Source organism: Corythoichthys intestinalis, chromosome 22 (assembly GCF_030265065.1).
Source record: "Corythoichthys intestinalis isolate RoL2023-P3 chromosome 22, ASM3026506v1, whole genome shotgun sequence".
NCBI classification, from domain to species: domain Eukaryota; kingdom Metazoa; phylum Chordata; class Actinopteri; order Syngnathiformes; family Syngnathidae; genus Corythoichthys; species Corythoichthys intestinalis.
In genome coordinates this window covers 11,851,119-11,875,735 of record NC_080416.1, presented here as the reverse complement: position 1 = coordinate 11,875,735, position 24,617 = coordinate 11,851,119, and the positions used below count along the sequence as shown (strand labels likewise).

Sequence of the window (24,617 nt, the reverse complement as noted above, 5' to 3'; positions counted from 1 at the left end):
GCATGATGTTTCCATCCCCATGCTTCACAGTGGGTATGGTGTTCTTCGGATGCAATTCAGTATTCTTTCTCCTCCAAACACGAGAACCTGTGTTTCTATCAAAAAGTTCTATTTTGGTTACATCTGACCATAACACATTCTCCCAGTCCTCTTCTGGATCATCCAAATGCTGTCAAGCGAACCGCAGACGGACCTGGACGTGTACTGGCTTCAGCAGGGGGACACGTCTGACAGTGCAGGATTTGATTCGCTGGCGGTGCATTGTGTTACTGATAGTAGCCTTTGTTACTTGGGTCCCAGCTCTCTGTAGGTCATTCACTAGGTTCCCCCGTGTGGTTTCTGGGATTTTTGCTCACCATTCTTGTTATCGTTTTGACGCCAAGGGGTGAGATCTTGCATGGAGCCCCAGATCGAGGGAGATTATCAGTGGTCCTGTATGTCTTCCATTTTTGAATAATTGCTCCCACAGTTGATTTCTTTACACCAAGCGTTTTACCTATTGCCGATTCAGTCTTCGTCTTTGTCTCTGGTCTCCGACAGCTCTTTGGTCTTGGCCATAGTGGAGTTTGGAGTCTGACTGACAAGTTGTGGACAGGTGTCTTTTATACCAATAATGAGTTAAAACAGGTGCCATTAATACAGGTTAGAAGTTAGATTCGTTAGAAGAGGTTAGACCTCTTTGACAGCCAGAAATCTTGCCTGTTTGTAGGTGACCAAATACGTATTTTCCACTCTAATTTGGAACTAAATTCTTTAAAAATCAAACAATGTGATTTTGTTTTTTTCCCCACATTCTGTCTCTCATGGTTGAGGTTTACCCATGTTGACAATTACAGGCGTATCTAATCTTTTTAAGGAGGAGAACTTGCACAATTGGTGGTTGACTAAATACTTATTTGCCCCACTGTATATAGGAAAGTCAATTAAATGCAATGACACTTTTCGGCCACCGGGGGGCCTGGCCCCCCCCTTAAAATCTGCTTAATTCTGATATTTGTACGCAAGTTAAAAATAGCCCTGTGAGAAATTTATTGCAAAGTTAATTGAAAGTTCATATAATTCAAAAAAATAATCTAATTTAAGAAAATAATATAAGCTATGCGATTTTTTTTTTTTAAACCTGCCTATTAAAAAGGATCGGAATCGAGAATTGTTTGGAACTGGAATCGAAACCGTTCAAATTCAATCGATGCCCAACCCTAATCATGAGGTACCCAGAGGTTCCCAGCCCTATTCAATACCCATCCCAGTGGAAATGGATTAAATGTCTATCTCCATCAATCGCGGCTATACAACTGACTCCGCCTCCTACTTCACCCCTACAGACAGTAACTTCATTCTGGCCAACGCTCAGGTGTCCAAGGGCTTCCCCATCGTTTACTGCTCGGATGGCTTCTGCGAGCTCACCGGTTTCTCCCGAGCCGAAGTCATGCAAAAAAGTTGCGCCTGCAAATTCCTGTACGGCCCCGAGACCAGCGAAGGCATCATTATCAGCATCGACGACGCCTTGGAGGAACGCAAGGAGTTCAAGGACGAGATTATGTTTTACAGTAAAACGGGTAAGTAGTTGGAAACTCAAGTCACAAAAGGTATAAAATAACTTGCTAGCTAATCTAGACTGGGTTATACAAGTTGTTTTTTTTTGTTTGTTTGATATTCTGCACCAGGTTAGCCAATTAATGGGAGCTCAATAACCTGTAAAAATGCCTGCAGCATATGACACTCTAAAACATAGGCAAAAGAATATGTCTACATTTTTTCTCTGTGAGCTTTTAAAAAATAAACATCTTTGTGAAAGGGCACTCCTCTGGAAAGATACTTCATCATATTAAAGTTCAAAGACTGATATTCATAGGCGGAGTTTGACTTTTGGGGCAGCGGGGGAACAACATGTCGATGACCCCGAAACGCAGAGTCAGCAATAAAATTAACTTACAAGAATATAAATTGACAATAAGCGGTTTTTGTTTCCCATCATTCTTAAGGGGAATTCTAAATCAGGGTGCTTAGGCAATACTTTTTGCCAAGATCGTCATGGTACGCCCGCCAGTGTCGTGCCAATGTAGTAACCACTGTCACAAATTGTATCCCCTGAGCGGAGCCATATAGAGGTAGATTTGTGTCTATTATTCAATCAAAAAAAAGTTGCTTCAATCAAAATTTTCAACCAGCGAAGGCATCATTATCAGCATCGACGACGCCTTGGAGGAACGCAAGGAGTTCAAGGACGAGATTATGTTTTACAGTAAAACGGGTAAGTAGTTGGAAACTCAAGTCACAAAAGGTAGAAAATAACTTGCTTTACTATTGGATAAACAATGAGTCACATGACTTGAAAAAGCGCATTTAGCAGCTGGAATGGCAAATAATGTGCGGTCACACCGTGTGAGACCACTTTTTTCCTAGACTTGAACGCAACATTTGTCTCGGTTTGAACTTTCTAGTGTTTGTAAATGTATTTCCGAATGGAGCAGTTTACGATGTTCTTTTGTTGTCATCGCAGCTTGACGTCAAAACATTAGCTCATTGTTATGCTGAGGACACCATGCTGTTTGTGCAATGTTGAAACTCTTCATTTACCTGATTTGTGATTTTTTTTTTTGGTTTTGTTTTACTTCATTACAAAAAAAATGGAAATCGAATAAAGGTGTGACGCCGGTTTGATTCCTTTTCGGGTGAGCAAGATGCTCAAGATGAATCAATATGCTGTTAAAAGTGTCTCCTTGTGAGTCAAATGCAAACTGCCTGATCAGCAGGCAAGTGTGAGTGTGAGCCGGCGTGAGTGGAGGAAACTCCATGGGAGATTCTCTTCATTTGCATTCCATTCCGATTCCATGAAAGGAAGAGAACAAAACTTGTGTTTTTCAACAAAAAGAGTTTGGTGTCTTCAACTTGCAAAATTACAAGACACAATTACTATATGATGTCAGAAAAAAAAACAAAAAAAAACACACTAAAAAAAACAATCAATGGCAAAAATAAGGTATAAACGTGAACCGTCAGGTTTCAAACTCAAGACCCAGGGGTCAAGACTGACTCACATCATTTTGAAATCTTGTTCATCGAATTCAAGGATCTTCAAGAAAACTCAAGAACGAATAAAGGGATAACTATTATCAAACTTACACAAAATGTTTGTGGAATGAAATGGAATAGGTGATTAAACTTTGGTCAAATGAGGTCAGAGGTCAACGGTCACAGAGGTCAGGAAAGTAATTTTGCAATAACTCAAGAATCAATAAAGGCATTATTATTATCAAACCCACTGAAAGGTTTGTAATATGAAATAGAAGATTCAATTTTGGTCTAATGAGGTCAAAGGTCACGAAAGTAATTTAGCGATAACTCAAAATTGAATAAAGGGATTATTATTATCAAACTTGCCTGAAAAGGTTTTAATATGAAATGGAAGACGATTCAATTTTGGTCTAATGAGGTCAAAGGTCATAAAGGTCAGGAAAGTAATTTTGCAATAACTCAAGAATGAATAAGGGGATATTATCAAACTTGCAGGATATGTCTGTAGTATGGAATGGAATGGTTAAATTTTAGTAATTGAAGTCAAAGACGACATACGTCAGAAAAGGAATTTTGGTATAACTTGAATGAAAAAAGGGTTTAATTGATTATTTCGAGCAGTTATAAAATACAACTAGAGAATAAAACAAATAGTAATAATGATAATAACTACAAAATGCAATTTCTGGAGAAATTAATATGGGGCTTTGCTGAGGGAAGATACAGATCTTAGCCCCTCACAGGTTGATTTAGAGATATTTCCGGGACAATATTTGAGGACACATGTTTTTTTGCCATTAGAAATGAATGGGAAATTTGGACGTCCATGGCCGTCAATGGCATCGACTTACATATGTGTCAAAGGAATCCAAGTACATAAGCATTAATAGAATCGACATACATGGCCATCAATGGCATCAATGCAATGTAAATGCCATTGGAAATGAATGTGAAATTTAGACATCCAAGGCCATCAATGGCATCGACTTCCATATGCGTCAATGGAATCGGCGACATTTGGGGGACGCGTCCTGTTGATATCTGGTAATTTCCTGTTGATTTGGGCATACTTTTTTTTGCCATTGAAAATGAATGGGAAATTTGGACAACCGTGGCCGTCAATGGTATCGACTTACATATGCATCAATGGAATCCAGGTGCATTGGCATCAATAGAATCAACATACAACATACAACAACATGCCGTCAATGGCATTAACCAAAATAAATGTAATTGGAAATGAATGGGAAATTTGGACGTCCATGGCCATCAATGGCATTGAAATTTGGTCAAAATTTGTAAGACTAGATACATTTTGAAAAAATTTTTTTTTTCTCGAAAGATCGGCGCTTACGGGCGAACGGAAAATTCTTCAGGGTCGTTCGAAAAAGTCCCTGCGTCGCGCGAAAATTCCGTTCGTTTCGATATTTGAATGGTGCCGATCGGTCAAACGGTTCGGGCTGTGCGGTGCGCCAAAGAAAAGCAATTAAAAAAAAAAAAAAAATTAAAATAGAATTTTACTATCTGGGCTTTTGCTATATCAAAGCCCCATATAACAAAATATATATACATACATATGTAGCTCGGAAAGGGGTAGGAAGAGCCGAGCTCGGGTTCATTATTAAACTTGCAGGATATTGTGTAATATGACACGGAAGTGGCAATTACATTTTTGGGTTAATGAGGTCAAAGGTCACAGAATTCAGAAACGGAATTTTGTGACAACCGGTTTCACAAATATGGAGAAGCTTTGAAGCTCTTCTGTGAACAGTTGACATTTCTCTCCAATTTCACTTTTGATTTTAAATTGAAACAGTGTTGTTTTGGCAGCGTTTTAGTCTAAAAATGTTTTCGTCTATAAACGTCAAAAGTTTTAATGAATAAATAAACAATATCGAATGAACATTGACAGACGAGCACATAATTGTCGAGTGTACAAGGACATCGTCATCTTCGTGATAATACACACTCAAGCAGGAAAACAGTACATTGTTTTCAATTAATTAAACTCACCTGGACGCCATGAACTGTATGTAAAAAGTTTTCCAAGAGTTGAAATGCTAATGCCATGATAATGCTACAAGTTACATTTATTGTCTGACGTTCACTCAGTAGAGACGTTTGAAGGCTAAATAAACATGGCATATCTAGCCAAGATAAGAAAACAGAACTTACCTGTCTGGAGCCAAGAGAGGTCACACACTTATTCACCAGTCGGTGAGTAAGCTTGTGTGTGGGTTGGGGGGAGGCGCAGCACGTCACATGAGTGACACAATCAAACACTGCTATGATGCGTGCTAACTACACATAGAATTAGAAAATGTTACACATTCTGAACATATGACTGAAGCAATGGTCAATTTGTGGCTCATTCTCGTCTCGTCAGATGAAAACTGGCATCCATCTCGTAATGTTTTAGCCTCCCGGGACATGTTTTTAGCTCGCCATCGTCACATTATCATCATGAAAAAATTGTTTGTTGACGAAATATTTTCGTGATCGTCATCGTCGACGAAAACACTGATTGATTGACCGAATGATACATACCGTATTGGCCCGAATATAAGACGGTGTTTTTTGCATTGAAATAAGACTGAAAAATTGGGGGTCGTCCTATACTGTATTCGCGGTCTAGACATTATACCCATTCACGACGCTAGATGGCGCCAGATATCATTGAAGCGATGTTCTGTCATGACAGATCTCAGCTAATCTCCCCATTCACAACGCTAGATGGCGCCAGATATCATTGAAGCGATGTTCTGTCATGACAGATCTCAGCTACTCTCAAGTTTAACCAGTTTGCATTATTTTATTGCAATGTTTTTCCTTATTCAGATTTATTTCAAGACTACAGTTACAGTTAGCCTTCACTTTGATGGTTAATGCAGTTATTGCAATTTTGTTGTTTTATCACAATAGATTGGTTTATTTACATTTCAAAAACCAGAAGCCATTCATTTACGAATGTGATTGCACTTTACATATTTAAATGTTCAGATATTAAGATTTGAATGAGGCAAAATAACATGCTTTATCTCTCAAATATATTGTTATAAACATTTGTTTCAGATGTACTGTAATTATTTTCTGTATAAAAATTAATTTGGTGTTCAAAAAGTTTTTTTCAAACTTGAGTCTTGAAAAAGAGGGGGTCGTCTTATAATCAGGGCCGTCTTATATTTAGGCCAATACGGTAGAAGTGAATGGGTATGTTTTTGGCTAATTTTGGCCGAACCGTACATTTTTAGCAAAACTGTATAGAACTTTTGTGGGGTCCTGAAAATTTTTAATGGATTAATGATGTGATTTAGGGATAAATTGTAGGACAAATAGCGTTTTGAAATTTCACTTTTTTTTCCCAAAAAACCTGCGTTTTTAGGCAAACAATCAAGGCAAGGCAAGGCAAGGCAAGGCAAATTTATTTATATAGCACAATTCAACACAAGGCAATTCAAAGTGCTTTACATCACATGAAGACCATAAAAATCACATTTAAATCAACACAACGTAAAAACCAAGACAAATGATCACGTCTAATCACAGAATAAAAATAAATAAATAAAAATAAAACAAAAATAAAAATAAAGCAAAAACTACTACTACTAATAATAATTGAAATCAGCAATGGAGATAAGCACAATAGGAATAGAAGGCAGGTAGGTTGAAATATATAGACAGTTATGGATATGCAGTGCCAAACAAAAGCGTTTTTAGCCCTGATTTAAAGGAGCTAACAGTTTGAGCATACTTCAGACGTTCGGGTAACTTGTTCCAGAGGTGAGGAGCATAATAACTAAATGCTGCCTCACCCCTCTTGGTTCTTGTTCTTGGAACATGCAGAAGACCCGTTCCAGACGACCTTAGGGGTCTAGATGTCTCATAGGAATCTAACAAGTCAAGCATGTATTTTGGTCCAAGGCCATTAAGTGTTTTGTAGACGAGCAGTAGTATTTTATAGTCTATCCTTTGACTCACTGGAAGCCAGTGTAGCGATTTCAAAACCGGTGTAATGTGGTCCAGCTTCCTTGTATTTGTGAGGACTCTGGCTGCAGCATTCTGTACTAGCTGCAGCTTCCTGACTGATTTTTTATCAAGACCTGTAAATATACCGTTGCAGTAGTCCAATCTGCTGAAAATGAATGCATGCATAAGTTTTTCCATGTCTTGTTGAGTCAGAAGCCCCTTAATTCTGGTTATATTTTTTAGGTGGTAATAAGCGGATTTAGTGACGGACTTTAGATGGCTATCAAATTTTAGGTCTGAGTCAATAATTACGCCAAGGTTTCTGACTTGATTTGTAGCTGTTAGTGACATTGTGCTAAGTTGGCTGCTTATCTTTGACCTTTCCTTTTTTGGCCCAAAAATGATCACCTCTGTCTTCTCTACATTTAACTGGAGAAAATTCTGGCACATCCATTCATTGATTTGACGAATGCATTTAATCAAAGGAAAAAAAGCCTGCGTCACATAAGAATTCCAGTCGTTTTGGTTTATTAATTGTTTTGGTTGGGTGGTGCGCTAAAGAAATGCCATTGGGGGGAAAAAAGGACTCTTATAGAAAAAGAGGGGGTCGTCTTATAATCAGGGCCATCTTATATTCGGGCGCATACGGTAATTATTTTGACTCTTTACATCAGGGGTCCCCAAACTACGGCCCGCCTCCACATTTGGTCCGACCCCCTGAGCAATTTTTTTCTTCTTTTTTTTTTTTCTCCAATAGTGTTATTTCCTGGCTTTTTTCTGTGAAGAACCCAGAGAGGGTTATTTGGTTATTATCTATTTAATTAATAGTGTTATTATTATATTATATTTTGGGCTGTCAAATGATTAAAATTTTTAATCGAGTTAATCACAGCTTAAAAATTAATTAATCGTAAATAATCGCAATTCAAACCATCAATAAAATATGCCATATTTTTCCGTAAATTATTGTTGGAATGGAAAGATAAGACACAAGACGGATATATACATTCAACATATTGTACATAAGTACTGTATTTGTTTATTATAACAATAAATCAACAAGATGACATTGACATGATTAACATTCTGTTTAAGCGATCCATGGATAGAAAGACTTGTAGTTCTTAAAAGATAAATGTTAGTACAAGATATAGACATTTTATATCAAAACCCCTTTTAATGTTTTAGTTTTGATAAAATTTGTAAAATTTTCAAACAAAAAAACTAGTAGCTCGCCATTGTTATGTCAATAATTACACAATGCTCATGGTGCTGAAACCCATAAAATCAGTCGCACCCAAGGGCCAGTAGAGGGTGACAAAACACCAAAAAACACAAGTAACGAATGGACATGACACTGTGCTGTCATTTTAATCTGTTTGAGCGGGGCATGTGCGTTAAATGCGTCAAATATTTTAACGTGATTAATTAAAACAATTACCGCCCGTTAACGCGATAATTTTGAACGCCCTATATATTATATTATATTAATTTTTTATTTTTATAAAAATTTTTTTTACTTTTGCGTGAAGAATTCAGAAAGGGTTATTTGATTGTGGCTTTCTGAAAAACAATAATTTTTTACATTTCGGCACTCCTGCAATCGTCACACTTTTTCTGTTACAAACTGACCCGGCCCCTCATCAGAGAAGGAAAAAGTTATGTGGCCCACACAGGAAAAAGTTTGGGGACATGGTTGCCTTCCTTTCCTCTTAACTCATTTACTGCCATTGACGGCGACAGACGTCCAAATCCAATTTGACTGGGAGGGCTCACAACAATCAATGCCTTACCCAGTCGAATTTGGACATCTATTACAGTCAATGTTCAACACAATTTTCAAAAACTGCTCAAAACGTGTGTTGATAAGAGTTTTCTTCATCCTTTCAGCGGTGCTCTTCTGGTGCCTATTGGACATTGTACCAATTAAGAATGAAAAGGGGGACGTTGTACTCTTTCTGGCTTCGTTTAAAGACATTACCGACGTTAAAGCCAAAAGCATTCAAGAGGACAAGAAGGAAGGTGAGTCAATGCAGAAAACAGTCCAAGAGCAGGATTGTTTACTTCCGTTACCCTTGAAAACATATTAGGCTCCAGTTACTTAAGGATTACGTGAATGACATTGAGCTCAATTTAGCCAGAGTAGGTCATTGTATACGTGCGTTTTTGCAAGCATCCATTAATTGCAGACGTTACTGTAAATAAGGTGGATGTTACTTTTCTTACATGGTTAAATTCCCTTGTAGGAATGGTTGTAACAGTCAAGGGATATTCATTAGTCTAAAAATAAAGCATCTCTCGGCCTCTGTGTGCTCCTGCCGTGTCGGGTCCCCCAAGGCGGTCCCGCTTTATGGATGGGTTCTGTCTGTTGGTCTCATCTGGATGCCATCGGAAAATGCACTTTCCATAGGATTAGCACAAAAAGCGCACATGAAATAGCTAAAGCGGCAGCAATTTACCATAAAAAAATCCATCATAGTTTACTGAAGTGCCTTGTTGGAGAAGGTGTTCATCAATCAGTCGGTGAACCAACCAAGTGCACAAATGTTTTGGTGAATTTGTGTTGGTAGAGAGGCGGCGTGGCCGGATCAAAACAGGATCACCGTTTGGTTCTACACGAATGCGGAGTGGAGCGGTGCTTTATCATGTTTCGGGGCATCTTCATAGCAGAGAGAAGAGAAAATTAAAGCTCAATAAGGTAAAATGTTTTTGGAAATATTATTTTTATCCCTTGTTTATTGTATGCATATAATTTTTAAAAATGTTTTTGACATTTAAAATGTGTATTAGTCATTTGTTTTCTGATTTATGATTTTTTAAAATATGTAGTCATGTGGAAAAATTAAGACACCCCATAAAATATTCAGTTCTTTGTTAAGAAATGTTCACATATCAATGTCTGATCTTGTTTTACTTCTGCGAAAAAGTAATTTAATTGCAGGTAAACAACAAAAATTAACATTGTTTTACTCATTAAACCAAATATATCAACAAAAATGCATATTCTAACTGAGGAAAAAGTTAGGACAACCTATCACCTAATAGCTAATATTTAACATAATTAAAGTTTTTGTCCAAAATAGCAACTTAATTTTTTTTTAATTTAGTGTAAGTTTTCAACGGCTAACTTAAACACTCAATTTTCACATCAGAAACTTAATACTTGAGGAGAGCATGCAGAATCATCTTAACTTTACTCAAAAAAAAAAAAAAGCAAAATTTGCAAATTTCTATGTAAAATCACAACTTATTTTGGTTAAAATCCACTAGTGTGTAGAGATACAAAATCCAACATGGCGGCCATCACAAAACAAAACGCTTTTTAAGTAGAAAATTCTAGCAAATAAATGCTTAAATCATGGAATTTCTATAGATATGAATGTAAAACAGTCTATATTCTTGGTTAAAAGCAAAAAACGCGCAGTTATCATTCATTTTACGTAAATATTTGAAGCCAAAGTTGCGGTATTGTTTAATCCGACATGGCGGCTGTCACGAAATAAAGAGCTTTCTAAGTTGAAAATTCTAGCAAATAAATGCTTAAATCGCGAAATTTGTATAGATATGAACGTAAAACAGTTTAGTTCTTCGTTAAAAGCAAAAAAACAAGCAGTTAGCATTCATTTTACATAAATATTTGAAGCCAAAGTTGCGGTATTGTTTAATCCGACATGGCGGCCCTCACGAAATAAAGAACTTTCCAAGTTTAAAATTCTAGCAAATAAATGCTTCAATCGCGGAATTTCTATAGATATGAATGTAAAACAGTCTAGATTCTTGGTTAAAAGCAAAAAACGGGCAGTTATCATTCATTTTACGTGAATATTTGGAGCCAAAGCTGCGGTATTGTTTAATCCGACACGGCGGCCGTCACGAAATAAAGAGCTTTCTAAGTTGAAAATTCTAGCAAATAAATGCTTAAATCGCGGAATTTGTATCGATATGAACGTAAAACAATCTAGATTCTTGGTTAAAAGCAAAAAACGGGCAGTTATTTTTCATTTTATGGAAAAATTTGAAGCCAAAGTTGCGACATCGTTTAATCCGACATGGCGGCCGTCACGAAATAAAGAGCTTTCTAAGTTGAAAATTCTAGCAAATAAATGCTTAAATCGCGGAATTTCTATAGATATGAACGTAAAACAGTCTAGATTCTTGGTTAAAAGCAAAAAACGGGCAGTTAGCATTCATTTTACGTACCGGTAAATATTTCAAGTCAACCTACGGTCTTATTTAATCCAACAAGGCAGCCATCATGGAACAAAGAGCTTTTTAAGTTGAAAATTCTCCAAATAAATTAAATCACGGAATTTCTGTTGATATGAGCAAAAAGCAAAAAAAAAAAAACAAAAACGGGTAGTTATCATTCATTCTACGTAAATATTTAAAACTAAAGCTAGGCTAATTTTTTCCATTCATTTCATTGTATTCACAACGTTTCAAAGTGCATGCATGGCGCGAAAAATATAATTACATTGACTCTTCGACCAAATCACTCTTGAAACACTCCTGCCCGCTTGTATGCTTGTAAGGCGTGGCGCAAAGTCTGTGGGAGTTGTCTTGTCAACTGATGGTGGAGTCTATGATTTACAATGGGGCAAATAAGTATTTAAACAACCATCAATTGTGCATGTTCTCCTACTTGAAAAGATTAGAGAGGCCTGTAATTGTCAACATGGGTAAACCTCAACCATGAGAGACAGAATGTGGGTAAAAAAAAAAAAAAAACAGAAAATCTCATTGTTTGATTTTTAAAGAATTTATTTCCAAATTAGAGTGGAAAATAAGTATTTGGTCACCTACAAACAAGCAAGATTTCTGGCTGTCAAAGAGGTCTACCTTCTTCTAACGAGATCTAACGAGGTCTAACGAGGCTCCACTCGTTACCTGTATCAATGGCACCTGTTTTAACTCATTACCGGTATAAAAGACACCTGTCCACAACCTCAGTCAGACACACTCCTAACTCCACTATAGCCAAGACCAAAGAGCTATCAAAGGACATCAAGGACAAAACTGTAGACCTGCACCAGGCTGGAAAGACTGAATCTGCAATAGGTAAAACGCTTGGTGTAAAGAAATCAACTGTGGGAGCAATTATTAGAAAATGGAAGACATACAAGACCACTGATAATCTCCCTCGATCTGGGGCTCCATGCAAGATCTCACCCCTTGGCGTCAAAATGAAAACAAGAATGGTGAGCAAAAATCCCAGAACCACACGGGGGGACCTAGTGAATGACCTACAGAGAGCTGGGACCACAGTAACAAAGGCTACTATCCTTAACCCAGTGCGCTGCCAGGGACTCAAATCCTGCACTGCCAGACGTGTCCCCCTGCTGAAGCCAGTACAGGTCCAGGCCCGTCTGCGGTTCGCTAGAGAGCATTTGGATGATCCAGAAGAGGACTGGGACAATGTGTTATGGTCAGATGAAACCAAAATAGAACTTTTTGGTAGAAACACAGGTTCTCGTGGATGGACGAGAAAGAATACTGAATTGCATCCGAAGAACACCATACCCACTGTGAAGCATGGGGGTGGAAACATCATGCTTTGGGGCTGTTTTTCTGCAAAGGGACCAGGATGACTGATCTGTGTAACGGAAAGAATGAATGGGGCCATGTATCGAGAGATTTTGAGTGAAAATCTCCTTCCATCAGCAAGGGCATTGAAGATGAGACGTGGCTGGGTCTTTCAGCATGACAATGATCCCAAACACACAGCCAGGGCAACAAAGGAGAGGCTTCGTAAGAAGTATTTCAAGGTCCTGGAGTGGCCTAGCCAGTTTCCAGATCTCAACCCCATAGAAAATCTGTGGAGGGAGTTGAAAGTCTGTGTTGCCCAACGACAGCCCCAAAACATCACTGCTCTAGAGGAGATCTGCATGGAGGAATGGGCCGAAATACCAGCAACAGTGTGTGAAAAGCTTGTGAAGAGTTACAGAAAACGTTTGACCTCCGTTATTGCCAACAAAGGGTACATAATAAAGTATTGAGATTAACTTTTGGTATTGACCAAATACTTATTTTCCACCATGATTTGCAAATAAATTCTTTAAAAATCAAACAATGTGATTGTCAATGGCAGCCAACATTTCATTTTTGTTTGTTTGTCCTCTTAAGAATGTATTTGGCGACCCTCCCGCCCTACCCGAATACAAGGTAGCCGACGCCAAAAAATCCAAATTCATCCTGCTGCACTACAGCACATGCAAGGCCGGCTGGGATTGGCTAATCCTCCTGGCCACTTTTTACGTGGCCGTCACCGTTCCGTACAACGTGTGCTTCATCGGCGACGACGACGACCTGACTCGCAGCACAACCGTCAGCGACATCGCCGTGGAGATCCTTTTCATTCTGGGTGAGTTTCGGATCGATGACATTCAAATGTGTCGCTGAGCCGATCGTTTTCTCGCTCCCCAGATATCGTTTTCAATTTCCGCACCACTTACGTCAGCAAATCCGGCCAAGTGATCTTTGACGCCCGGCAGATTTGCTTTCACTACCTGACCACCTGGTTCGTCATCGACCTGGTGGCCGCCTTGCCCTTTGACCTGCTGTATGCCTTCAAAGTCAGCGTGGTGAGTAAGCTATCCAGCTTTTGTTCTGAAATTCCCGCACGGCAACTTTATGTCTATCGATTCCACATACTGAGACTTTCAATTGTATTTCATTGCATCATTAAAACTTTTTCTGCACACTTTGACTCGAACTCTAGACGCCCTTAAGGAGTGCGAAGCGCACAGTTGGTGGAGCAATTAGCTTGAGCGGTAAGACTTGACCCTCGCTGACAGATACCTTGCTTTTTATTTTTACTTACAGGATGTTTGCAAGGTACACCGAAAAAAATAAGTACAACAAAGTGGCTAATTGAGATATGAAAAAAAACAACTCGTGAGTTTTTCCCCATAATGTTGCTTTGACTTGCGAGAAATAAATTGAGATTTAACCACTGACTGATGACTGAGCTCTACGACTAATTAAATATTCTCATTAGCGGTGTTTTTGTTTGATTTTTTTGCAAAATAAAAATGATATTTTAAAAATTGCCGATAATTTTGACTTAAGCGCGTTTAAGAAGCCACAGAACTCTCATGAAGTACAGCAGATCAAATGCGATGGAATGAAATATATAATTATACAGCTTTAAACAAACCCTTTTAAAGGGATCCACGGATAGAAAGGGGGTGGGTCAGTGATGCTGTGGGGCTGCTTCGCTTCCAAAGGCCCTGGGAACCTTGTTAGGGTGCATGGCATCATGAATGCTTTGAAATACCAGGACATTTTAAATCAAAATCTGTTGCCTGAAAGCTGAAGATGGGTCATCACTGGGTCTTTCCGCAAGACAATGACCCTAAACATATGGCCAAATCTACACAGAAATGGTTCACCAGACACAAAATCAAGCTCCTCCCATGGCCATCTCAGTCCCCAGACCTTGTTTTGTTGGCAAAAGGAGGTTGTACAAAGTATTAACACCAGGGGTGCTAATAATTGTGACACACATTATTTGATGTCAAATAATTTTTTCTTTATGTGGGATTTTTTTCCCCCACTGAATGAATGCACTTGTATTGAAGGTTGGATTCTCTTTTTTTCCATTAAGGTCCCATATTATTTAAAAAAAAAATAATAATAAATTATTAGAAGCTAAAAAACACATCTTAACCAGGGGTGCCAATAATTATGGAGGGCACTGATACTGTATATGCCCCTGGTGTTAATACTTTGTACAACCCCCTTTTGTCAACAAAACAGCACCTAATCATCTCCTGTGTTTCACAAGCTTGATTTTAGGGTCATATGTTTAGGGTCATTGTCTTGCTGAAAGACCCAGTGACGACCCATCTTCAGCTTTCGGGCAGAGGGCAACAGATTTTGATTTAAAATGTCCTGGTATTTCAAAGCATTCATGATGCCATGCACCCTAACAAGGTTCCTAGGGCCTTTAGAACCGAAACAGCCCCACAGCATCACTGACCCATACTTCACAGTGGGTATGAGGTGCTTTTCAGCATGCGCATCTTTCGTGGCACGGTCCCAGTTGAAGCCTGGGACCGTGTGCTTTGGTCAGATGAGACCAAGATTGAGCTTTTTGGAACCAAACACTCTAAGTGGGTCTGGCGTGCCACGAAAGATGTGCATACTGAAAAGCACCTCATACTCACTGTGAAGTATGGGTCAGTGATGCTGTGGGGCTGTTTCGGTTCTAAAGGCCCTAGGAACCTTGTTAGGGTGCATGGCATCATGAATGCTTTGAAATACCAGGACATTTTAAATCAAAATCTGTTGCCCTCTGCCCGAAAGCTGAAGATGGGTCGTCACTGGGTCTTTCAGCAAGACAATGACCCTAAACATATGGCCAAATCTAATGGTTCACCAGACACAAAATCAAGCTTGTGGCAGCGAATGAACGTTCGTTCATTCGCTGCCACCCTCCTACTTCGAAGGGATTGGATGTCGACAAGTGATAAACTAATATGAAATCAAAGCAGAAGGATAAAAAGAGCCACACGACAGCCAATGAGCTAATGTTGTTTTCACTCTTCCTTCTTGACACATGTACAGTTTATAAAATCTTCTATATCATTTATGTCCCACTTTCACACTCCCAGTTGTGCTTCCATATGCGCAAATGTACATGAAACATATACTGTGGCGCTCTCTATATAAGGTTACCCATCATCCTTGTCCTACATCCTACTAAATAATAACCAGGAGCGGCCACGTGATAAATGACTGAAAGCCGCAAATAGGCAACTTAACATCTCGACAAGTGCTACCGTCATGTCATTTGTCTTTTTTCGCCAGGTGTCGGTGGTGCACTTGTTGAAAACTGTGCGCCTGCTGCGCTTGCTCCGCCTCCTCCAGAAAATGGACCGCTACTCGCAACACAGCACCGTGGTTCTGACCCTACTCATGTCCATGTTCGCATTGCTGGCCCACTGGATGGCCTGCATTTGGTACATTATTGGGAAAATGGAAATGGAGGCCAACGCTTACAACTGGGATATTGGTGAGGAAATGAGCGTATACGTTCAACGGGCTTTTAAACACATGATTGTCACAGGCTACAGTTAATCGACTTACTGACAGATAATCAATTATCCAATGAAATGACAGATTTTGATGGTCAATTAATTACTTGGTGACATTGTTGACCTCATAGTTTTCAGTATCCTCTTTATGATTATTCTTTAAACATTTTTTTAAAGGACAAAAAAACAATATTTTCTTATTATTTATCTTTAATTAGCAAGAAAAATACTTTTGACATTTTTTTATATGTAAGAATTTTGATTAAAATTTGAGAAAACAGTAAATATTTTTAATGTTTTTTTTTTTTTTAATTTCTATATATTTTTAATTAAAATAAAAAATGCAGTACATACTCTTGTTAAAATGTATTTTTAATTAGCAAGAAAAAGACATTTTTATTTTAAGAATTTATGTATTTTATCTTTATCAAAAATGGAGAAAATAGTAAATATTTTTAATGTATTTTTAGAACATTTTAAATATTTTTATTAAAAAAGAAAAATACAGTAAATATTCTCCTGTTAAAATGTATTTTTAATTAGCAAGAAAAAGATTTTTATTTTTAATCTAAGAATTAATGTATTTTATATTTATTAAAAATGGAGAAAACAGTAAATATTTTGTATTTCAACTATTTTATGTTTTTATTTTATTTTAAAAGGTAAAATGCAGTAAAAAATATTTTATTTAAAGTTAATAATGTTATTATTTAATTATTTTATTAAAATGCAGTATTCTTTTATTTAAGGTTATTCAATTCTATTATTTAATTATTTTATTTTATTTTGTTATTTCATAATTAAAAATTTAAAAAAGAGGGGATTTTTTTTTTTTTAATTAAAAAAAAAACAACAACAAAGGAAGAGTAAGTAGTCGTTATTTTTAAAAATGTAAATACGTTTTTTTTTTTTTTTAAATGTCAATATTCTCTTTTTTTTTTCCCTCCGAAAAATCATGAAGTTGATTCACACGATTTACACACAAAATGACATGGCCGGCAACATCTGGCCCCCATGCCTTAAGTTTGACACCAGTGCCACAGATAAAGAATCATCAGCGGTATCGATTCCGACGTTTACGCAGACAACTGATTTTAGCGTAAAATGGAAAGAACGCTGCGATTCTTCCCAATAATTAAAGGTTTTCCCCTCAGTACGCAGGTCCAGCATATAATGAGACCCTCAGAGCTGATCCCCGGTCAGTATCGATGAGCCGCGGTGTCTGCAATTACCACGAGCGGTTCCGGGTCAGCCTCGAGAACGGCGGCGATTTCTCTTGACAATTACCGCGTCTGGGTGTCATAAAATACAGGAGGCAGGATTAATGCATCGTCTCCTAATTATGCATTTTTGATGCCGAATGCGCGTTGAAGTCGGGCAGCTGTGAGGGGCTTCCATCCAATTACCATTCATCAGTGTCTGCAGGGGGACCCTCGAGGGATCAGCAGCATGGCTTGACCAGGGATTAGTTCTGCTTCCACAATATCCGATATGGTTCCGTTGAATCCATTGTTTTCGATATAGTCTACTTTTTGGATTATTTTATCCTTCCACTACAAAGTGTATGAGCATGCTGTGTGGAAAGGTAGAGCACAATTATGGCTAATCTTTTAAACAATTTGGCCTGCAGCTAGTCCGCTATTATTGTTTAAATCCATGCTGTGACATAATAGCACGCTAGGTAGCAGTTTACAATTAGGATGCTCATGTGCTGTGTAAGCAACTAGCAGCCTGTGGGCTATATTAATTAGCTCACCACCAATTATACATGGACCGCCATGTGATGTTGACTTGAAACTGATAATAATTTCATATATGTATATAGGGGTGGCACTTGACTTTTTGTGATGTACTTCCTCAATCGAAGTACATTTAAGGTAGAGACTTGAGTGGAACAACATTTCTTTATTCAAGGTAAAGACTTGAGTGGAACAACATTTCTTTATTCAGTGTGCTTTTCATCACATGTGCACACGACTCATCACTAAGGTTTCTTTTTACCTTAATACTACAACAACAGGGAGGGCAGAAATATGGCAACAGCAGTGTGACATACAGTGGTATGAAAAAGTATCTCAACCTTTTGGAATTTCTCACATTTCTGCATAAAATCACCATCAAATATAATCTGATCTTTGTCAAATCACACAGATGAAAAAACTCTGCTCTAACTAAAACCACTTAAGCATTTATAGGTATAGATGTCCCGATCGGGTCCGATCACGTCATTTTCAAAGTATCGGAATCGGCAAAAAAATATCGGCCATGCCTTTTTTTTAATATATTTATATTTTTTAATTAAATCGTTTTCTAATTGTGTTTAATGTTACAAACATAATATGTTACACTCATCCAGAGTCTTTTGTTTTGGCTTAAGGTAGGGTTATCAAATTTATCCCGATAATGGCGGTATTTAATTTTTTTAAAAAATGTGTCACATTAAAATATTTAACGCAATTAATCCATGCGCTGCACGACCCACTCACACATTGTCGCGCTCAATCTGTAATGGCGCCGTTTTACCTATATAGAGAGGTAAAAGACAGCATAAAATGAGTAGAGTGAATTTTGGCAGCCCTTGAAGCCTTTTTTTAATTGGCTAAAGCCTTACAACCCCTCCCTCTACGATTAGAAATTTCATGGGAAGCAATGTGGAGAAGCAAGGTAGCATTTGATCTTTTTTTTAACACCTTAAGTTATTTCCCAACGCAGAGAAGATATATCAATTGGTAGCACTGCGTACAGTCATGGTTCCACTTCCCATCATGCATTTGGCCATGGCTACATTATCATTTACTGAAAGCTCAACAAATGCACTATATGGCAATATTTAGTCACAATATACAAAGTCACAAGTCTCTCCATGGATCCCTCTCACAGAAAGAATGTTAATAATGTAAATGCCACCTTGAGGATTTATTGTCATAATAAACAAATACAGTACTTATATACTGTATGTTGAATGTATATATTCGTCCGAGTTTTATTCATTTTTTTCCTTAATGCATTGCCAAAATGTATATGATCGGGAAAAATTATTGGGAATGATTGGAATTGAATCGGGAGCAAAAAAACATGATCGGAACATCCCTATATATAGGTTTTCATATTTTAATGAGGATAGTATGAAAACATTGACAGAAGGGGGGAAAATAAGTAAGTAAACCATCACATTCAACATTTTGTGGCCCCCCCCTTTGGAAGCAATAACTTCAACCAGACGATTCCTGTAGCTGCAGATCAGTCTGGCCTATCAATCAGGACTAATCTTGGCCCATTCTTTACTACAAAACTGCTGTAGTTCAGTCAGATTCCTGGGATACCTGGCATGAATCGCTGTCTTTGGTCATGCCACAGCATCTGAAAGGGGTTCAAATATGGACTTTGACTTGGCCACTCCAGAAAATGTATTTTTTCTTCTTAAACCATTCTGAAGTTGATTTACTTCTGTGTTTTAGATCATTGCTTTGTTGCGGCCTCTATCATTTTTTTAGCTTACTGTCTGATAGACGGACTTAGGTTTTCCTGCAAAGCATTTTGAGAAACTTTTGAATTTATTCTTCCAATATTGATTGCAAGTTGTCCAGCCCCTGAGGCAGCAAAACAGCCCCAAATCATGATGCTCCCTCCACCATGCCTCACAGTAGGGATGAGGTGTTGGTGAGCGGTTCCATTTTCCCTCCACAGATGACGTTGTGTGTTACTCCCAAACGGTTCAACTTTGGTTTCATCAGTCCAGAAAATATTTAGCCAAAACATCTGTGGAGTGTCCAAGTGCCTTTTTGCCAACAATAAAAGAGCGACAATGTTTTTTTTAGACAACAGCGGTGTCCTCCATCGAGTCCTCCCATGAACACCATTCTTAGCCATAGTTTTATATGTAGTTGATGTGTGCACAGATATTGGACTGTGCTAGTGATTTCTGTAAGTCTTTAGCAGACAATCTAGAGTTCTTTTTTTACCTCTGAGTATTCTGCGCTGAACTCTTGTGTCATCTTTGGTGGACGGCCACTCCTTGGGAGAGAAGCATTAGTGCCAAACGCTCTCCATTTGTAGACAACTTCTCTGACTGCCGATTGATGAACATCCACTTTCCCAGCTTTATACAAATGAACAATTCCTTATCGCAGGTCTTCAGACAGCTCTTTTGACCGAGCCATGATGCACATCAGACAATGCTTCTCATCAAGACAATTCTTAACAGGTGTGTGTTTTATAGTGGGCAGGACAGCTTTCAACCACTAATCAGTGATTGGGCACACACCTGACTTATATTGTTTGGTAAAAACTGGTTTCAATTGCTTTAAGTCTCCTTAGGAAGAGGGTTCGCTCACTTATTTTTCCTCCTTCTGTCATTGTTCGCATGCTATTCTCATTAAAATATCAAAAAAACCTATAAATGTTTGGGTGGTTTTAGTAAAAGCAGACAGTTTTTTCATCTGTGTGATTTTGACAAAGATCAGATCCTATTTGATGGTGATTTTATGCAGAAATGTGAAAAATTCCACTGCAAATATGTTATCTCCTCCACCCTTTACATAACATGTCCTAGATATGAACACAAAAGAACCTCCTGCTTTTCCCATCTTACTTATAAATCTAATCGAGCACGTAAATCAAAGCGTCTAGCGCCACCATTGGCACACAATGAAAAAAACAACCAAAAACTTAAAAGTTCAACTAAAAGGCTTAAAACTTCAAGTACCCATGTTTCAAGTTGAACGTTTATATTCTGTGCAAAATGCGATTAAAGCTAAAACTTTTGTCATCTCTTAAATCATGATTAATGAGTACCAGCCCTAATATACATATTTGTTTTTTCATTTCGACATTTATTGAAAAAAAATACACACAGTAAAAATTCAGACAATAGTTATCCATAATTCCTCCCATAAATAGCAACTACAGCAACTCCATGGGTGCCTGAACCAGAAAAATAAATCATAACGCATATGCTGTCTTCTTCTAATATAACCAGGGTGGTTGCACGAGCTAGCAAAGCGCCTGGAGTCGCCGTACTTCCCCATGGGAAGTGTGAACAATAGCGGCGGCGGCAGCGGCCCCCCCATCCGCAGCGTCTACGTGGCCTCCCTCTACTTCACCCTCAGCAGCCTCACCAGCGTGGGCTTCGGCAACGTGTCGGCCAACACCGACGTGGAGAAGATCTTCTCCATTTGCGTCATGCTTATAGGAGGTAAGAAGTCAAGTCTGATAGCAGAATTTCTGAATGGATAAATCGAGTTACTCCATCCCGGATGCTGAACCCGCACAATTACGCACGCGGTGGGGTTGATACTAATTTTGCAGGTCCATTAATCAAGTCGATCTAATTGGGTCAGTCTGATCCAGTTTCTGCTGGTTGAGCCAGCATTTGCGTTTAAGGGGGGGTGAATAGAGGTAATGGTGGCGGGGCTTTCCCCTGTGGACATTTCACCCTCTCTCCTGCAAAATGTTAAATGTTCTCCAACGCCTGGAGGCTTCCAGTCACCTGCGCTCACTTTTACATACACACAGTGGCAATGTCCCATTATTCAGCAGACGCGTAGCAAGAAGTGTTTTACTTTTGAGTGACAGACACGCAAAAGAGAAGCTATGTTATTGCTAGAAATTGTGAAAACATACTGCCCAGCATAAGTGGATTTTAAGGGGGGCCAGGCCCCCCTGGTGGCCGCAAAGTGTCATTGCGTGAAACTGATTTTCCTATGTATATAAAAGATGTAAACAGAGATGTCCCGATCGATCGGGTTCGATCACGTCATTTTCAAAGTATCGGAATCGGCAAAAAAATATCGGACATGCCTTTTTTTAATACTTTTTTTTTTTTTTTTTTAATTAAATTGTTTTCTAATTGTATTTAACGTTACAGACATAATGTGTGACACTCTTCCAGAGTCTTTAGTTTAAGCTTAAGGTAGGGTTTTCAAATTAATCGCGTTAATGGCGAGATTTAATATTTTTTACATTTATCATGTTACAATATTTAACACATGCGCTGCACGACCCACTCACGCATGTCGTGTTCAATCTATAATGGCACCGTTTTACCCATACAGTACATAGAGCTAAAAGGCAGCGTAAAATGAGTAGAGTGAATTTTGGCAGCCTTTGGAGCCTTTTTTTTTTAAATGGCTAAAGCCATACAATCATTCTCCCAATGATTAGATTACTCGTGGGAAGCAATGTGGGGAAGAAAGGTAGTACTTGATCTTTTTCTTAACACCTTGTGTTATTTCCCAACGCAGAGAAGATATATCAATTGGTACCACGACGCACAGTCATGGTTGCACTTCCCATCATGCATTTGGGCAGAAGTTAAATGGTTACAGTATTATTTACTGAAAGCTCAACAAATACACTAGATAGCAATATTTAGTCACAATATAAAAAGTCACATTTATCCTTTAAGAATTACAAGTCTTTCTATCCGTGGATCCCTCTCACAGAAAGAATGTTAATAATGTAAATGCCATCTTGAGGATTTATTGCTATAATAAACAAATACAGTACTTATGTACTGTATGTTGAATGTATATATTCGTCCGAGTTTTATTCATTTTTTTTCTTAATGCATTGCCAAAATGTATATGATCGGGAAAAATTATCGGGAATGATTGGAACTAAATTGGGAGCAAAAAAAAAAAAAAAAAAACAATCGGATCGGGAAATATCGGGAACGGCAGATACTCAAACTAAAACGATCGGGAGCAAAAAAACATGATCGGAACAGCCCTAGTTGTAAAGCAATAAAACTGCAACAAAAATGATTGAAATGAACAAAAAAAAAATTTTTTATAATGGGTCAAAATTATTTTTCGAACAGATCATGTGACTAGCACCTTAGACAGTTATTTGCTTTGCATATAATTAAAAAAAAAAATTGGGGAGGGCAATTATATTTTTCAAATGATTTTTTTCTTTGATTGAATTTTTTTTTTTTTTTGATTGAAGCACCTTTTTTGGGATTCAATGATTTAGACACAGATGTCCTACTCATAATACGGCCCAAACACAAAAAGGATTGCTTCAATCAAAGAAAACTTTTTCAATGAAAAATTCAGTGTTCAAATGCAAATTTTCAATCTCAAATATTTTTTTCGCATCCAAAAACGTTTTCTATGATTGAAATTTTCGGGGTCATCAACATGTTGTGCCCTCTCGCCCCAAAAGTCAAACTCCGCCTATGCTGCCCAGTCAAGGAAAAAAAAATGTTACCCATCAACCCCCACCTTTGAAAGGCCACAAACAGGTTTTGATCTGCTTCCAAAAAACACTTTTACATTTTTTATTTACACTAAAGAATTTTTTTTTTTTTTTTTTAATGAAAATCATTTTTGAGAGGGCCCAAACATGTATCTACACAAAGAAAGGGATGAAATGGAAAATTATTTGAAATATTTCTGAAACACCACAAATAGGCACACTGATCAAATTTTAGTTTCAAAAAAAGAATGAATATGTTTAAAATATTACACCCGCCAAAAAAGATTTTGAAAAATGCATTATAATTTCTTTTCAATTCCTGAATGGCCAATACTAGGGTTTAGCCTGCACAAAAAAGCCCTATAGTCTACAAAACATACATTTATTTATTCTCCCATTTTTTTTTTTTTTTTAATGATTTACAATAACATTATTTTAAAGGCAAAAAAAACAAACAAAAAAAAACTGTTCTTTGACCTACACAATAAAAATCCTTTTAAAGAATTTAGTAATTTTCGGACGAGAAGCCGCTACTTTTTTCCTTCATTTTGAAGTTCAGTGCGGCTTACTTGTCGATTTATTTGGGTTAATAGGTAACACATGCCTCCTAGCATGCATTGCAACACTACAGATGTAAATAACCAATGAAATTAACCAGTAACATTTTGACAGCAGCATCATACAGCTCTCAAATTGACGCTCTCAACCAATTGGCTGCAAAGCTTCATTGCTTCAAGAAGCTTCATTTGGCCATCACTGCTCCCTTGGGGGAGACACTCAACCTCTGCTGCCACCTGTTGTCAACACTGTTGTTGTCCAACATGCCTCCTAGCATGCATTGCAACGCTACAGAAGTAAAAAACACTCAAAATTCATGTTCTGTGCTAAATATTTCTTCAGTTACTGTTCCAGTTGTTTCATTAATTGCTAGTTATGGTATTTGGTAACACTATTTGATGCGGCGTCATAAGACTGTCATAATAAGACCGTTATAATTGTGACATTACACTATCATGGGCATTACTCAATGCTTAAGACAGATGTCATTAAGTGTCATTCGGCAAATGATGTCACTAACTCCATTTATGTCCATCTCAGATCTTTTACATCCATTCAAACGTGAGACAATTTACTGGATAACACTAAATGACATTTGTTATCAGCATTCATTAATGCTCATGACAATGTCATGGGACTCATGTCATAATTATGATCGTCTCCTAACAGTCTTATGGCACCACTGTCAAATAAAGACTTAGTAAATACCATAACTAGAAATTAATGAAACAACTGGAACAGTAACTGAAGAAATAATTTGCACAGAACACGATTTTGTTATTTACATCTGTAGCACTGCAATGCATGTTAGGAGGCATGTTGGACAACAACAGTGTT

General features: G+C 37.8%; 1 protein-coding gene across 1 annotated transcript in view; it reads left to right on the top strand.

The window, feature by feature from the left end:
• kcnh8 (potassium voltage-gated channel, subfamily H (eag-related), member 8) overlaps positions 1 to 24,617 on the top strand; it is a 70,742-nt gene that overhangs the window by 22,346 nt on the left and 23,779 nt on the right. Inside the window, exons 2-8 of the mRNA XM_057828370.1 lie at positions 1,326 to 1,559; positions 8,875 to 9,006; positions 9,555 to 9,682; positions 13,108 to 13,345; positions 13,408 to 13,565; positions 15,796 to 16,000; positions 21,001 to 21,216. Coding sequence (XP_057684353.1) covers positions 1,326 to 1,559; positions 8,875 to 9,006; positions 9,555 to 9,682; positions 13,108 to 13,345; positions 13,408 to 13,565; positions 15,796 to 16,000; positions 21,001 to 21,216 — 1,311 coding nt within the window. The remainder of the gene's footprint in view (positions 1 to 1,325; positions 1,560 to 8,874; positions 9,007 to 9,554; positions 9,683 to 13,107; positions 13,346 to 13,407; positions 13,566 to 15,795; positions 16,001 to 21,000; positions 21,217 to 24,617) is intronic.